The 18,208-nt window shown below is 32.1% G+C and overlaps 1 protein-coding gene across 1 annotated transcript; it reads right to left on the bottom strand.

Annotated features, from left to right (window-relative positions):
* Window positions 1-233: 233 nt before the first annotated feature.
* On the bottom strand, window positions 234-7,214 carry LOC134250951 (multiple epidermal growth factor-like domains protein 10; the record flags this gene model as incomplete). The annotated part of the gene is made up of 7 exons (XM_062733316.1): window positions 6,970-7,214; window positions 4,445-4,663; window positions 3,149-3,397; window positions 2,034-2,153; window positions 1,601-1,738; window positions 1,239-1,379; window positions 234-371 (listed from the first exon to the last, which is right to left on the bottom strand). Coding segments are annotated over exons 1-7 (1,081 nt in total), but the record flags the coding sequence as incomplete, so codon positions are not given.
* Window positions 7,215-18,208: the final 10,994 nt, after the last annotated feature.

The raw sequence follows: 18,208 nt of genomic DNA, 5'->3' as shown, positions 1-18,208 counted from the left end.
ATTTTATACTGGTCTCTTTAAATTTTAAATATTACAGGATTTATTTCTTGTTCTTTACTAAATAAAATTGGTTTAAGTTTTGTTTAAATTTTTCCTCCTAAAAATAAATTATATTTTTCATATTTGAATTAATATCATTAATGAAAAGATAACGGGAATATAAGTAGTATCATTTTTGGAATGAACTATAGTCAAATAACACTAAGTATTTTTTTTAACCATTAAGTTCTTACCTGTGATACATTTATCACCGTAGAATCCTTTCGAGCAACCATTTGCGCAGATTCCTGTCACACTGTCACATGGCTTTTTATCTTTGCATAAACCACAACGTTCTCTACAGTTACGTCCGTATTGACCCGGTCTACAAACTATATACTGATTTTTGCATATACCAGGAAGCTTATTAAAAGTGTAAGTTGCCAAAAAATACATAAAATTATAAAAGGAATAGATTACTTATTATTTAGAAGGCTGGGGAATTCAAACGGTGATGATCTGAAAATATCTACACACAGTACAAATTTGTGAAGAGGGAAAGAAGGGCCACTGGAAAATCCAGAGGAGTCTTACAGAAAACACTAAAAATAACAAGTTCTTGAAATTGAGTATAAGTAAATTTACAATAAAATATATTTCCTTAAAAATTGAAATACGATACAATGCATACATCTGTATAGTATTTCAGACCAGGTGTTAATTATCGCTCAATGGAATATTTAAAAAAAAAAAAATCTTTTTTTTCAATCTGATGAAGGACACTGCTATTCATAACAGAAGATGTTTGTGAAACACTTATGCCCCCCTTCCCCTTGAAATACATGCGAAGAGGAAATGAACGGATACAGTTAAAAATCGAAGGGAATAACTCTGTCAAAGTTAGCTTGATCGTACCGAAAACTAAACTCGGTCTAGATATTTTTAGGGTAAATTGTAAAAAAAGAACCAAATTCCTTTTCAGTACATGCAACCTCTGCAAATATGTAGTGAGCAGAAAATGCAAATTATTGGAATTTTTTCTTTCTACAAGTGGCATGATTCTGTTCAAACTGCTCGATCGTACTAAAAGCAGAAATAGACCTTCATATTATTATGAGAAATCTTTATAACTAATGTTATTTCAGGATTTAAAACCTCTGTAAAGAAAACAAACGAAAAATTATTGGACCAAGAGACAGACAGCAGCAAAGCAATATTCCTTCCCGTCTTTGAAGAGGGGTATAAAAATGTAATGATACCATTGAGACATCGATCTCCTGAGAATCCTGGTAAACATCCATCAAAGCATGTCCCCGTAAATCGGTCACAAACACTTCGCGTAGCACACTTGTTACTACAGACACCAGTGCATTTGAATCCATAATAACCAAGTGGGCATTCTGTAAATTATATCAAATTAGGTTAAGGCACCTCTTATGTATAAATAAAGTCTAAACTTTAGATGAATACCATACATGTATATATTAGAAGACTCTCTCGACGCACTTAAGTGTTAATGTCTTCCCATTTTTTGGGAAGAAAAGGGAGTTATTTTTGCCTTGAGGTTCTTGAATAAATTAATGATTAATCCTATATTTTTTACGAACCATTCAGTTCTTACCTGTGATACATTTATCACCGTAGAATCCTTCCGAGCAACCATTTGCGCAGTTTCCAGTCACGCTGTTACAAGGCTGTTTGTCTTTGCAAAAACCACAACGTTCTGTACAGTTGCGTCCGTATTTACCCGGTTTACAACCTGGAAACAAATATTATGATGATGCTGTTAGTGAAGACGTTGTTTAAACTTAAACAAAGACAGAATAAACACAAAGGTTAAAGTTTAAATTATTAAAGGTTGAACCTTTCTGTTATTTTGTGTATTGTCAATGATCAGCAATTATCTAGTTGATATAAATCCGAAATATTTTTTTTGTATATCGGCATATTAACAAAGAAGATTGTCTAATTTTAATAGGAATACTATAAAGAGGACATTAAACCTTAACCATAAATAGTAAATATCACATAAACTTAGCATTATTTGTTTGTACAATAATCGCCTTGCAGTCCCTCTGGACAGGACCGGCATTTTCCTGATGATATGTCACATCGTCCTTTATAGCAGTTGGGTGGACATTTTATACATTCCCCTTGACGGATATTTTGACAGCCTGCAATAAAACTAATCAAATAGAGACAATTTCATGTTTTGGAACAGAAATCAGAAACGTTATTTTCAGTTAATTTAATGTTGAGAATACTTATTTCTTTATCATCAAGTCAAATTGTATCTGACGTTTTTCATTCTCATTGTTAGGTCACTATATACACACCGAATAGCCATTATTTTCGATTATGATAAGAGGCACTCGGAGGGTATGACCGGTAGACAAGGTACGCACACTCCTCCATGGCATCTGATACACCTGAAGTTTTGGAGGTCCGTGTTTACTTTGCTCCAATTTTGTATTGTTAAATGAACTTCTGAGCTCTAATACTGTTCGTTATCTCAATTTATCTCAAACGTGTAGAAGATATACCCGTGAGATAAGCCTATGCTTTACCAACGGGTAGGTGCTTTATCAATACATGTAGCACTTAAAATTCGGACTAGAATCTTCTGCGTCGTTTAACCCTGGAAGTTTCGAATTTATCATATTTTGATCAGGAAAAATTTTTATCCTCTAAAATAAATGAAACTGATACTGAACAAGAATTTTATTAAAAGGAGAAACACAAGATTTTTTGAATCCATGAAGTATCAAATTTTATCAAAATTTGAATATTGGCTATTGTTAGACAGATGTTACCCCCTCCCCAATCTTTTTAAAGGGAATCCTTAGGCCTAGCAGTTAGGTTGTTGGTGCTACATTCCTTTGACTCTTTCAAATATGCTTTCAAACATTTTATTATGTGTACATTTTAATAATGTATATGAAACTCGCCAGAGATCTTAGAACAATTTACAAGTAGATGAAGGGGGCCTAGCATACATGTAGCACTGTTTGCACGTCTACCATTCATAGAAAATTCAACATCCGTTGGTCTTTACAACTTTCAGTCAAAAGATTGAAATAAACTTGTGGTTCCACCAAAAAAAAAGTGGAATGCTAAATGGACTTGTACTGTTAACATGTATACATGTACAATATAATCAAGCTTTTACCATATACTTCAACTTCGCATAACTCTAGGATAGCAATCTTTGAGTAGAAATCAGGATATGAAACTTTAGGGTCTCTTTCGTTATACAAAATGACATATCGCCCCAATGTATTACATTCGATGGTCATGTTCGGCGACGGAGAATTCTGACCAGTTTGGATTTCGTGATAATACTGCTCCCCATGGTTTTTCCTGATGTCTTTCGCTATATAAAGGTAAAATCCAGCAAACCGTCCTCTATACTTTGTTTCTGAAAAAAAAACTTACTAAAATAATAATAGTTGGTGATAAAAGCATACAGAGAGATAGAGAGAGAGGCATTAAAAATAAAATTAACATGTATGCAATAATATTACGAAAATGGTAAAATATTTAGATATTATTTGAAACGCATTATATTAGAATACACTAGCAACATGGTTCAATAAATGTTCTGAACTCTGAACAATTGTCCTAATCTGTCAAAACTGCAACATCAACAGTCAACAAAAATCTTAGAACTAGGTGTGATGTTTAGCACAGCTTCGTCAATCCTAATGTATAATAAAGTTTTTTTTTTTCAATTGTGAAAGAAAATGGGGTGATAAGACAGACGAAGTGCTTATAAAGCGACAAACATGAAGTGAAAAATTAAATCTCAATTTTATCCACATTTTCTTTGATATTTCTAGCATTAAAGGATATTTAATGTAAAATCTCCACAATTTTCAAATATCTCACAAAGACATAATTTACACACATACTAAAAAGAATTCTAAAAAAGAACATTGATTCAAGAAGACAATGTCATTGAGTGTTGGTATTTGTTTGATGAAATTTGACCGGTTAAATTTAGAAGCAATGTCATCTTACAAATCAAGAAAAAAAAATCAAACCCAATAATTAACTAAAGCTACCTTCAATGATTTTTTATTTAAAATTCTTCTCAGTAGATGCATTTGCCTAACACAGATCGGTTCAATTGGGGCCCCTCATTCAAATACCATGTATTAATGATTTTTCTGATATATTGTCAGACCACTGGCTTATGATTTTCCAAAGTTTATCTCAAACACTAAAGAAATTCGGCTATAGGACAAATAATTATGTGTATCGGTCCAAATATTTATATCCTTGGAAATTATGTCCTTAGTAAACTCTTGTAGTTATTATTGCAGGAATTACGAACTCTCACCCCTTCTTTGAAGTGAGACGGTCTACTTGATATATATTTTTTTTCTTTAAAGATGCTGTGAGTTTATTGCATATACTGTCAAGAGAGAAGACCGAGGAATAATACGGAAAGTGAACTTCGTACCCCATTGTTCCTCCATTCTATAGTAAATTGTAACATGGTTGATAGCCATAACTTTCCCGAGATCAACAAACCAATGAGCGGTTGTCTGATCATCACATGTAACAGCGCAATGGTTCGTGCTCAAAGATGTACTTATCACGCCGTCAACAGCTTTTTCTGGACCCCAAAATGGAAAGGGTGTAGAAGATTGACGAGCCTTCTTACCAAGCGCTAAATTTTCTGTTAAAAAAATTAACAGAAAATATGTTTAATAATAATAAATTCGTTTATTTTTACAGGACAGCACAATTAGTACATATCACCAGTTTACATCATGGTCCTGCATAAAATATATTTACAGACAAATATAAAAGAAAAAAGTAGGAAATAAATAAGAAAAAAATTATACATGGCAAATCATAACAGACGTATTTGTACATGCTATCAAATAAACTATTAAAAAAAATATCTTTGTGCCATAAGATAAACTCATTTAAGAACGATTGGTTCACTTGTTTAAATCATAATTTTGCAAATATGCTGATTTAAAAGAAGCCAAAGAATTACAGATTCTAACAGAGTCAGGCAACTGATTCCATAAAATTGCAGCTAAAATTCTAAAAGATCGTTTAAGGTAGGACTAAATAGATAGGCCAAATTTTTTCCTCAAATTCAATTTTTCTGAAACTTTGATATTTTGTTCTTGGATACAAAATCTCTCTTTATACATGATATGAAAGAAATTGAACCGCACATTTTTAGCCCAAATAGTCTGAAATATGGCATATCAGACCCCTGTAAGAAGATTGCGAAATCAGACATTCGACTTGAGAATGAGCCTTATTTTAGAATTTTCAATTGATCTATTGCAAATTTGTGTAATACTTTCAATAACGAAAACCTTTTTGTTACTTTAAATCAGTAAGTCACTTTGATACTTGAAAATTAGGGTGAAATATTAAGTAAAATAGAACATACATTGTATCAGAAACTGAAAATTCACATGTAAATATCCGACAGTTTAAGTTTATTTAAGAGAAAATGTATAATTCAATTTTTACAAAAAATCAACAGAATGATTCAAATGGGTCCTAGAATAAAATGTGTAAAAATAAAGAAAATTGAACCGGTGGATTAAGATATTTTGGCGATTAAACAAAATTCAATGGCAAAAAACTGAAAGATTCAGTAGATGACGTCAAAATATTTGACCTTTGACCTCGTGATATGACCTTGATCTTTGTAGTACATGAAGAATGGAGACTCCTTATATATGTGTCCAAATATCTCCCCTCTACTATTTACGGAACAAAAGTTGCACTGCATTTTATAAGAGACTGTTACATGCTTTTTTATTGCACTTAGATAGCGTAATCACATTCCAAAATGTAAGCTCTCAAGTGACCAATATATAGGATTCTCTGACTATTTCACAAAATATAACGCAAATATGCCAAAACTTATTATTTTTCTTTCAGGGATCATTCATTGTTGTCAATATAGTAATATTATTCTTTTTACCTCCAGTAATTTTTAAGAAATGGGTTAAAATAGAATTCACAGGTCTTTGTCCTACCTTAAAATATTCAGTTCGTGCTTTTGGAATATATCAAAGGCTTCTATACAATGTATATCAGCCCTATATATATATATATATATGAACGTATAATATATATCGAGTGTGATCATTTTTAGCCGGGCTTATTGCTCAAAGAGCAATTGCCGGCTTATGTGATCCCTTTCAAGGCAGGATGTTAACCCAAAAGTCGCCATTTTAAAGTTACGTGCAAAATTATAGTTCTAACTCTCAACCGCTTTTGAGATAATACAAACGCTAAATAAAGCAACAAAAATAAAACGAAGTTTTATCTATATAAAATAAACATTAGTGGTAATGACTTTGAAAACTTCATAAGTCAAAGAACATAGTTCATTAGCGTAAGGATTTTTGATAATCTGTGTTACCGTAGTTCTCTACACATACGAGGTAAAGCAGGAGAGGGAACCAGACTGGCCTGTTTGTTTACATTCAGCTGCGGTACCAGATTAGGATTGAAAAACTCACTGTCAGTGTCTTATCATTTATATTGATAGTTTTAAAATAATTTTTTCATCAGAACATAAACGTGATTCATGTAAGAAATTATCCATTCTACTCTGTAAATGAGCCCAGCTCTCTGTACTTCTGAGTACTTTGATTACCTTAGTTGACATTGTCTATTCTTAAAAAGAATTTACAAAGGAAATCTTTAAAAAAGATGTGTGGTTGCTTTCCGATTCACTGACTCAAATCTTCTTTTTACAATTCAGGACACAACTTTTTTTTTTATCTTTTTATTCCCCTATCCTGTCAACAAATATTTTGAAATTTTATGGAAGAAAGATGTTCCCACTTACCTACCGACCCAATACTTTTACCCTGAGTCGGAAGAGGGCAAGCAAACATTATTTTAAAGATGGCTTAATATGTATAATTTTCAAAAAATGCAAAAGATGATATTTAGTATATTAAAAACATATTATTTAAAGATAATAATTTCACATACCAAATGCTCTTGCTTGAAAATCTAAACATAACACTTCCAAATAAATAATAATATAAATGAACATTAGAGACGCCATCTTTAAGTTGACGTTATGGCTTGTAAACTTCTGGGTCGTGATTTACACTGGAGATTTATATGTGCGATACACAATATCAGAAACCGGATCGGTCAAACTTCCTTTGTGCAAAAGTAACAATAGATTATAATTATGCCTCAGCATGGGTTTAAATACAAATGATATAAGAGATATTAAACTTTGCTGTGACGTCTTTTTTTTTTTATTCTTGCAGCTTACCAATTTACCTGTAGCTGCCCGATAATAATAAATACCAGTCCGATGGTATTTATTATCAGAAGGCAGCGATAGCAATTGGGCGGCATTTTAAATAACATGTAGAAGGAAATCAAGGTTTCAATATGCGCAAAAACAAAATAAAATGTTAGGAATTAAAACAAAGTCAGGGAAAAGAAATAGAGAAAATTAAGTTGCCATTAAATAGCAAATCCACTAAGAAGAAAATCAATTGTTAACTTTCCTCAGCAGAAACGTTTTTTTTTTGTATTATTTTCCAATTGATTTTGATAAAGCATTGTAAGTAAGCGAATTTAAATCTTTTTAAAGGAAACATTTCATTCAACAAGCAAATTCAAAAACTTGTGATCCCACGCTTTCGGTGTCTTTGTGGATGAGGTGTCATTATTTTTGGCATATTGTGTTAATTATGAATGCCCTAGATATATATGGCATTCAGAAGTAATCACCAAAGTAATTTATTTTTTTTTTTAGAAAATTAGGTCCATCATAAAGGTCAAAGGCTCAGAAATCATAGCATACTCGAAAATATCTTGTCACGGGTAATGGAAATGTCAAATATGAAATCTCTTCTCAGTCAAAAGTTATGAGGAAATTTAACATTTTTGTGGTCAATATCACAAGATCAAAAATAATAGCGTATTTAGAAAGGTCTTGTCACAGGCAAATAACATGTATAATATGAAAGCCACATCTCTTCTAATTTGAAAGTCACAACCTAGGTTAATTTTTTTTAAAAGTAGTCAACTTTCAAGATCTAGGTCTTGAGGTCTAAAATCATTGTGTTTTTAGAAAGGTCTTGTCACGGGTAATATATATCTTTAATATGAAAGCCCTATCTCTTCTCTTTCAATAGCTTTGGCCTAGATAAATGAATAGTGTGTTTCCGGTTCCAAGACCGACTCTAGAATATTCGAGCCGACCCTGAACATTTTTTCTGCCATATATTTGCAGGAGTAACAGGGTTTTAGATTGGTGTCGGCCTTCGGCCATTTGCTGATAAAAATTACAAATGGCAGGAAAAAATAAAATTAAATGCCAAAACGTCCTATAAGTTTAACATTGATCAGACATAATGGCCGATTAACTTCTGTACATAAAGGCCAGTCGTATAATTTTCCCCTATTCAGATCCGATTTTTTTACTACTTTCTGCAACTGCAGATATCATCAGCCATTGACACTTTTATTTCCAAATCCAAAAGCACAAACATAGTGATGAATGTTGAAAACATCGACGGATTCCATGCCTTGTAGATATTTTTACCTCTTTGATTAAATATGGGGTCAGATTAATAACATAAGGAAGACAATTGCAAGGTTTTACTGTAGAAAGAAAACATTTTAAGTCTAGACAACCTGTAAATGTATATATACATAAAATCAGAAAAACAAGTCTTATTTCTGGATAACTACTTTTAAGACTTGTATTCCCAAGAAATAAATACTTGAACTGATGCACATTTAATAGAGGGTGGGACTAACATCAGTAAAATACCCATTGAATGGATTTTTTAAACTCCCCTTCTATTTTAATATAATGATTTACTTTGAAGTAAACAAAATATTATTTTCCACTTTATTTAAAGGATAATTAATAATTTAAACGTCAACGAGGCTGAAGTATTGAATTATTTTTTTTTAAATAATATTAAGAAATATCCTAACAATTGAACTTTTAAGCGTTTTACCAACATTGATCTTCATGTCTCTATATAGTCTTTTTTACATTGATTCGCAATATCACCAGTGTGAAAATTATATAATTTTATCATATTCCGGTATCTAAAATTGAAATGTTTTACTTTGTCTATATGAAAAACCTTTATTTGAACTAATTTAATCCAAGTTAAAGTTAAAACAATCAAATAAAAGAAATTGTAATTTAATTAAGAAATAAATAACAAGTTTATAAACTTCAATGGGAATTGAAGTGGGTCGGTCACGTGATCAAATCCTGTGAAGGCCGAAGGCCTTCTCAGAAGATTTGATCACGTACCGACCCACTTCAATTCCCATTGAAGTTTATAAACTTGTTATTTATTACTTATATATACATTTGAGACAGACAATTGAATATTTTCGAATTTAAATTATTGCATTAACCGTCCGTCGTAGATTTTGAAAAATGACGCAAGGTGTAAATCGGCTTGCATGGCGGTTACGCTTCAAATTCATTAGGCTAAGGAATCTATTTCGAAGGGAATATTTTGTGAAAGGCTACTTGTGATCAGTAATAGTGAACAGATTGTTGTCTGGGAATATTTTATTCGTGAAAATGATAATCGATGCTGAAAAAACACAAGAAACACGTCCGAAGTTTGATGATAAAAAGTTTGAGGAATTTCGGTCGCTGGAAAGGGATGGATGGATCCGATGGACTGAGACACTTGTCCGAGCCAGTTAATTTGCAATTTGATAAAAAATATTCCACGGTTTCAGTAACTAAAGGCATACTTATCGTAAAACACTGATAAACACGGAGACACTGGCGACAGCTTTATATTGAACTACGAAAACACCGAGGTGTTTGGCAGCTGTTCATGGCATGATTGCAAAGATATTTTCCAACAGATTTACACATTTATCGTGAGTAAAATTTAAAGATAAAATAAAAGTTTATCATGAAAATTTAACCAAAGGTCTATCCAAAAAATAAGGATGAACGTTAGAGACTGTGCAGCTGACAAAAGTGAAGAAAAATGTAAACAAACGCCAGGCTCCTAGTTTTCTCTATGTACACAGGTTGAATCGATAGCCTAAAAACTGTATGAAATACTTGTTTACATTTAAAATAAATAATTATCATTTTACTTGCTTATTTTATTCATTTTTATACACGAAAAGCAAGTAGAGCAGGTCATTTTAAAATTTATGTACCGGTAGATATTATTGCGCCGTGTGATTAGGTCACGTATTGACCTCTGACCTCTGACAAACTTCATACAGAATTGAAGATATTTTCTCTCTGTATGTTTATATAATGGAGAGATACCACAAATGTATATATTGTTGTATTAAAAGAATATTTATCTATTAGGCAAATATGCGCTTTTGATTTAAAACAGGAAAGAACAGATTCTGCTTATACCCTTTCTCTGTTGTAACCAGGGGCTGTGATACATGTATGTTGAATATTATAATTCACTACGTGATATCTTTCCTCAGGTAACTTTGTGAATATTTTAATCCGCTACGTGGCATATTTAGCATGTTTGTACTGACTATAAGAGTCAGTGCTCGAACACGTTACATCGAATTTAATATTTTTATCTACATGGAGGATCCATATTGTTAACCTTAAAACCTTTGTAAATGACGAACTTTTGCAATACAGAATAATTGATCTTGTAAAAAAGCATGTCACTTTTATTCATCTAGTCTTATTTTAGATCTTTAAGATTTTTGCTCCTATTCTCATGCATGCATAATGTTCAATCAAGGGAGGTAAATGTAAATTCTCTGTATTTGTAAAACACTTAGGTTGAAAAAGACGTGAAATTACTTAATCATATATCAGTCTAAAATTAGTTTTACATTTAAATCAATTGCCAGTTTGATAGACATCTGTATTGAATATACAGAAGTTAAATTAGGTTAAGATTTAAAAGCAACAGAATCGACCGAAAAAGACCAAAAACAGCTTTAATTGAAGTCACCCTTAAGAACCTAGATAGCTTACCGAGGAACCCAAAGATAAAAGGACTGTTGAGGAGAAACTGTCATACAGGGAGGCATCTTTTGAAAGTCACATATCAACTAGAAAGCAACTGATCGTTGGTCCTTTATAAGATGAAGTATTTTAAATGTTTTCGCCAGGTAAGAAATATAGGTTTATTTACTCTTTATTTGATTTTATTAATCGTATAAAATGACGTGCGTTTCCTCTTTTCTCACGCGGTAATAATCCGTTTTGGGATAATTACCCTCTTGATTTTTGATAAACGACAAGCAATAATGACGTACCAGAACCCATTTACCTTGATGATGAAGTAAACGGTCAATGTTTTTTTTCTCTTAAATTAACGTGTAATTTATTGCAAATATTTTTTTCCTGTTTATTTTTCGTAGGCCTTTTAAACATAATATAATAGATAAGTCTGTATGTTGAAGAATATGCCAACCAAAGATCATATTGATTAGACGGGTATAAACAGATACTATAGCTTCAAAACACTTGTTACTGTATAGAAAATATTAGTTACATTGAAAGATGCCTGAAATAAAAACAAAGTTGTTGTTCTGTTGATGCTGAAGCTTGGTTAATATGTGAAAAAATATAAATGGGTTGTATAAGCGGGTTATAGTTGAGATGAAGTTTTCTCTTATTGTTTAACAACTTGAAGACTCATCAATATTCAATGGAATCCGTTAATCATTTTTTTATAAATGAAAACGAATTATGACTAATTTTTACGTACGTGTGTTTGTGAAAAATCGGCACCAATGTTCTGATTAAATCAGTTCAGAATATTCAGCAAGGTACACTGTAACTCACAAATACAATGAACCTTTACCTTACATTTACAGTAATTAAGAAAAAAATATATTTTAAAAATTAGGAAATCATTTATCATTCATCGCCGAGTGACTGATATTACAAATCGTGATAAGAGATATAAAACAAATCCTTTGATAATTATTGATTTACTGATATATTGCAGAATAAAAGTCAAAACTTTAAAAAAAAGAAAATAAAACAACCAAACGAGAGAATGTTCTTGCGTATCAAAGCAGAAATAAACACGACATGAAGGTGATATTGGAATGAATGATCTGTGAGCTAGTAATACTAGTTTCTAATTACATGTATAATATGTTATCCATTTAAAAGTGGCAATATTCCATCAAAGAATTATTGAACTTGAGCTATTACTTCTTAAAGTGAACTCATATATTAATATATATCGATATACTATATACAGGGTTATTTTCGCCATGTGTTATTTGCGCCCTTTTACGCTTGCTACACATACCTATTTTCCCCTGTTTTAAATTCGCCCAATCACAGTTCTGTTAAAGAAATTATAATGTATTCTTTGAATCTGCCCTTTTTAAATTCGCCCACTTGTTACAAGGGCGACAATTTCCCTGTTTACAATGTAATTAATATCTAAAAGAGTTTAAAAAACTTATTCTGAAAAATAAAAGGGTCATAAGTCCACCAAAAATCGTCAAAGCAGAACGTTTTGATCTGTAACTCATCAAGATACATTCCCATACCAAAATAATAGCTCAATATATGCAGGTATTTAAAACAAATATGGAAAACAATGTGGGACAGACAGACAGGGTAAAAGCAAAACTATTGAAATCTCCAGTTTCATCGGGACATATTGAGGAAACTTAAAGGATGAAAGTCATCTTGTTTTTCATATAATTTATATAATTACATAGCTATTATCTATTATGATCTTTAAACATCCAAACTTTTTAGTTTTGTTCAGTTCACTTGGTTCTCGAGAGGGACGTTAAACAATATACAATCAATCAATCAGTTCACTTGATTTCACCCAGAAACCTTGTTCAACGATATATTTTAATGTTTATTTATTTGTGTGCCGTTTAGACGCCACCACTTACTGGTACATTTATATCTTTACTTGGTTTTTATTGCCACTTATAAGTCCCTTTTTCGTGCAAACGCAGTGCGTCTCATTTAAATACTGAACTCAACGTCCTGCAGTGTACTCGAACCCTACTCCGCGGCTTTAGAGCAGACACTCTTACTGCTGCAGTTGACAGCTTGGCGCAGTTGATCTTTTAAATATCAAATAAATCTAACCACTGCATCAAGCGGGTGACCAAATTTTGTTGTAATGTTGTAAGCAGATGTCTACTCTTTTATTTTATAAGGCGCAGCTGGGTGTCAGTATACGGGTATTTAAAATACATTACTCTCTATCGGCGTCTTTTTGGATTAGAATATTACAAAGTCCTTTATGTAACTAGCTTTTAAGTTAGAATGAACATTTAAACTCGAATGAATTGCCAATAACTGCACACGGATATGACTTAAAGAGAGTAAGTAATTTATACTTTCTGTGTTATTTCTTCCAAAAATATTTGTAAATTCACTTTTAATTTCCAACAGGGTGTTACAGATGCTCATTTACTAACATCTTTTTCAAGAATTTTCATTTATCAATAAGGCCTGTTTTTCAAAACGTTTTACTATTAAATCCGACTGATTATTTTCTATTTTGTCCAATATAGCTTTTAACCGTGTCATTGCATATGCATTAAAGAAAGGCAATTACACTCTCTGAAAATGAAAGTATTCAACATAAATGATCCTACTAGACAACTTTTATTCTAGTCTTGCTCGTAGGTAAAATGTTTAAATGTTATTTATCTATTGAAATCCATGCATCTCAAAAGAGATGCACCAAATATATTGGCGCCATTCCTTGACTTCATTCCTTTGAGGTGTTTTAAAATTTGAACTTCAAAAACAGCTCAATTAAATATAGATCTGAATTGAGTGTACATGTATGTTGTCTTACCTCCACTCTATATTTTTCACCTACAGAGAAAATAATTTATGCATGAAATTTGCAATTCAAACGATATCCATTATTTGTTTTCTTTTTACTGCGGCACACAAAGGTTACCTGTACTAAGGATTGTTCGAGAGGGGGTTTAGAATTCTAAATGTGACTTTTAGTTAAATGGTAGTAAGGAAAAAAAAATAACTGGCCAAAAAATTCAATATTCAATGCGGCAGACAAATGATTTTTGTTCAATTAAAGTAGAAATGTAATTTTTGTTCCCTATCATCATGATTGATTTTTAACTGATTCTTACTTTTTTCTTTATAAATTAGTTAAAATGTGTTCAACTTTAATTAATGTTGCTATAAACATTAATTTTAAGTTTAATTAATAAAGAACTGAACGGAGTATAAGTTTATCATTTAACATTAAATCACCCATGTATTCACTGCCTTGTAATAATTCAATTTTTCTTTTTCAACTAAGAAAATAACAATAGAAAATTGAGTTATACCCATTTCAAAATATCAATTAAATTGATCAATGCGATAATGTTCGACTTGATGAAACAGTGCCCGAGAATTATAGAATATTGGGGGGATGATCGGGGCCAAAGACTATACTTTTGCATATTTCTTTTACACAAATATACAATTGTGAAGCTTCAGCAATTAATTCTCTGCAGTGATTTGGTAGTGCTGACTTTAGCTCCCTCTTGATGTCGTTGTTTCATGTTTCAGAGTATATTTAATTGTCTTTTAACAATTTTTCTTCTCCGATTCAACAAATTTACAAAACAGTGTAGATAATTAAGCGTGGCCATATTCTGATAAACTCATATTCACCATTTTCTTTTACCGAAGTCAAGAAATTAGATTCATATGAGTATGCCTTCAAAAGGATGCAGATTTTTACATAATAACACGTAATGCGTGGTAAGAATTTTCTTTTTTTTACATTTTAAAAAGTAAGATAACACTCCTTTAGATTATCATCTCAAATTATTATTAATTTGAGTGAAATATGGCATCAACATCATTCAATTTCTTTAAAATAATTGATTCTGATTGGTTAAAAATGTCTTTTGATAACTGCATCATCAGAATCTACAGTTTACTTGCCTTGAGCAACCGGAACTACTTTAGCTGTCATTACATGTATATTTCCCCCTTCAAGATTAATTCATGAAGGAACAATTAAATACTTTTACTTTAAAAAGATATTGTCCTGAATTTCGAACCTTGTTTGTCACGATCCTAAATTAATTTCTACTTTCATTTCTTTTTGAACTAGATTTCGTTTTCTCAAAGGAACCCGATTTTTGCAAAGAACATGAAAATGTAACATAGCTCAAAAGGTTTTTATACCCTCGTAAACGAAGTTTCGGGGGTTTATAGTTTTTGTCGTGTCCGTCTGTCTGTCCGTCTCTCTGTTTGTCTGTTTGTCAGCAAAATCATTGACCTTGCTCATAACTTTTGTTTGAATGTAGCTATGACTTTCATATTTCACATGTGTATTCCTTGTGACAAGACCTTTCTTAGGGCACCACCTAAATGACCTTCCCCTTGGAGTTTGACCCTCTTCTTTTCAAAAATACCAAACTTTTACTTTTGCCCTATCTTTTGAAAAGTAGTTACAGAACATTTATTCTTCAAGTATGTATTTTTTGTGACAGGACCTTTCATTGGGCACCACCAACTTAACCTTTTGATCTTGGAGATTAGCGTACTTATGGAAAAACTTTAACATTGGCAATAACTTGTGAACGGTAAAGGCTAGAGCTTTCATACTTCACATATGTAACTTTGTAAGAAGATCCTTTGTTGCTTATCAAGATCTTTGACCCTTGACCTTGACTATGGGGTTTGACCTTCTCTTAAAAAAACAATTTTGACCATGTCTGTAAAAGGGTTAGAGCTTTTATACTTTATTTATGTAATCTTTGTTTTAGTTTGTTTGAGTTTGAACCCACTTTTTAAAATTTTTAAACTGGCTATAACTTTTGAACGGTTAAGGTAGAGGCTTCCATATTTCCAACAAGTTTTTAGGTCACCTGAGCCGAAGGCTCAAATGAGCTTTTCTGATCAAAATTTGTCCGTCGTCTGTCGTTGTCGTCCTCGTTGTTGTTGTAAACTTTTCACATTTTCATAGACAGTTATGAATTAATGTAAAATAAATGGTATCTTTTATAAATCTTCTTCTCGAGAACCACTGTGCCCGGAAAGATAAAACTCATTTGAAAGCATCTTCAGGTAGTGTAATTTTTAGGTTTATTCAAATCATGATCCCCGGTGGGAGGGTAGGGCCACAATGACTGATCAAATTTACATAGGAATATATAGGGAAAATCTTTAAAAATCTTATTCCTCAGATACACTGGGCCAGGAAAGATGAAACTCATATGAAAACATCCTCAGGTAGTATAGATTCAGTTTTGTTCAAATCATGACCCTCGAAAGTAAAGCGGGGCCACAATGCTTGATCAAAGTTTACATCGGAATATATAGGGAATATCTTTAAAAATGCTCTCTTCTCCAAAACGACTAGGTCAGGAAAGATGAAACTCATGTGAAACGTACTCATGTAGTGTAGGTTCAAGTTAATTAAAATCATGACCCGCGGGGGTAGGGCGGGGCTACAATGGCTGATCAAAGTTTAACATATGAATATAGAGGAATATTTTTATAAATCATCTCCAGATCCATTGGACTAGAAAAGATGAAACTCATGTGGAAGCATCCTCAGGTAGTTTAGGTTTAAGTTTGTTCAAATCATGACCCCCCGGGGGTAGGGTGAGGTCACAATGGCTGTTCAAAGTTTAACATAGGGGCAAAATTATACATGTATGTTTTATTGCTAAAGTGACATTCGCAAGTAATAAAAAAATCAAATCCCCTCTCCCTTATACAACTAGGTTTTTCAATTCTGAGCTCATTGTTGTTTTTTAACTAGCCCGTGGGCTCAGGTAAGGATTGTGGCAAGACCATTTATTGAATACTAAGAACCATAACCTTTTGACCTTGACCTTAGGGATTTCCGGACTTATAAAAAACACTTTTCTTGGCAATAACTTTTTAAAGGTTAGGGCTAGGGCTTCCATACAACAAATATCTGTTCTTTGTGACAAGACCGTTTATTGGATACGAATAACCTTGATCTTTTGACCTTAGATATTTTCGGACTTATGAAAAATCTAGGGCTTTCATACTTCACATATATATCCCTTGTGGCAAGACCTTTTATTAAATACTAATAACCTTGACCTTCTGACCTTGATTTCGGAGTTTGACATAGTTTTAGTCTTGTTAACCTTGGCCATAATTTTTTAATGGTTAGAGCTAGGGCTTCCATTCTTCACAAATGTATCCTTTGTGGGAAACCCTTTCATTGGATACCAATAACCTGGACATTTTGACATTGATCTTGAAGATTTTTGTAGTTAAGAAAAACTTTAACCTGGCCATGACTTGGGAACAGATGGTGATAGGGCTTTCATATTTCTCAATTGTATTTCCAGTTAGGAGACCCTACTTTGGGTACCAATCTATAAAACTTACACTTAAGAGATGTTTAATATTTACTATATTGCCATACGGGGGCATCAGTGTTTCACAAACACATCTTGTTTTTTGAAGCGGAACATTGATGTTTTGTTTGAGTCTAAAGGTCAAGATCTAGTAAATCTAAGGTGCCTTCAGATTTATCAAGTATGAGAAATAAATTCCATTATTGATGATTTACAACTGTAACTAGGTCAAATAAGGTGTTTAGGGGTATAATTTGTAGGTTAGCAAGATTAAAAGCTGCATTTTAAACTGTTATACAAAATTAAGGAGGCTCATTACACCACTTTTTGATGACGTACTACACAAAAAAATAAACCTCCATTGTGTCGACCGGTTTGCTCAGGGGACGAGTTGTATAGGTACCTCTATAATATGACCCTGACCTTTAAAACGCTGTAAAAATAGATGAAACATGCGGTGTTGTAAACAGTGAAAACAAAGTAACGGATTCATTATGCATAAACCAAGAAGAATTGCTTTTAGGCAGAAACAAAAGAAAGCAACAGTCAAATCTTCGCCAAACAAGTAATGTCAATTTCATAGCCATGCATGCAGTGAACTCTATCAATCACTGACATGTATGTATGGAGGAAATTCAAGTTAAAATCTACAACCTTGTTGAAATTAAAATTTTATTTAATTGCGCTATTTACTGCGTTGGTGTTAATTTATATATTTTTTTTATTGATTTAAATGTATTCTCTGGCAATTTAAAGCTTTATTCTGAATTTTAGATGTAATGTCAAACGTTCCATAGTGTTTTGAGTCTTGGCTATTTAGGAAAGATAACTCTTAAAAGTGGACTTTTTATACCAAATATTTTTTAAATTGGATTTTTCATTTCGTTTAAACTTTCTTCATTCAATT

The sequence above is a fragment of the Saccostrea cucullata genome, unplaced genomic scaffold (assembly GCF_032062105.1).
Source record: "Saccostrea cucullata isolate Sc308-1 unplaced genomic scaffold, CSIRO_AGI_Scuc_v1 ctg6269, whole genome shotgun sequence".
Lineage (NCBI taxonomy): Eukaryota > Metazoa > Mollusca > Bivalvia > Ostreida > Ostreidae > Saccostrea > Saccostrea cuccullata.
The sequence above is the reverse complement of the archived record's forward strand: the minus strand, read 5'-3'. Positions and strand labels throughout refer to the sequence as shown.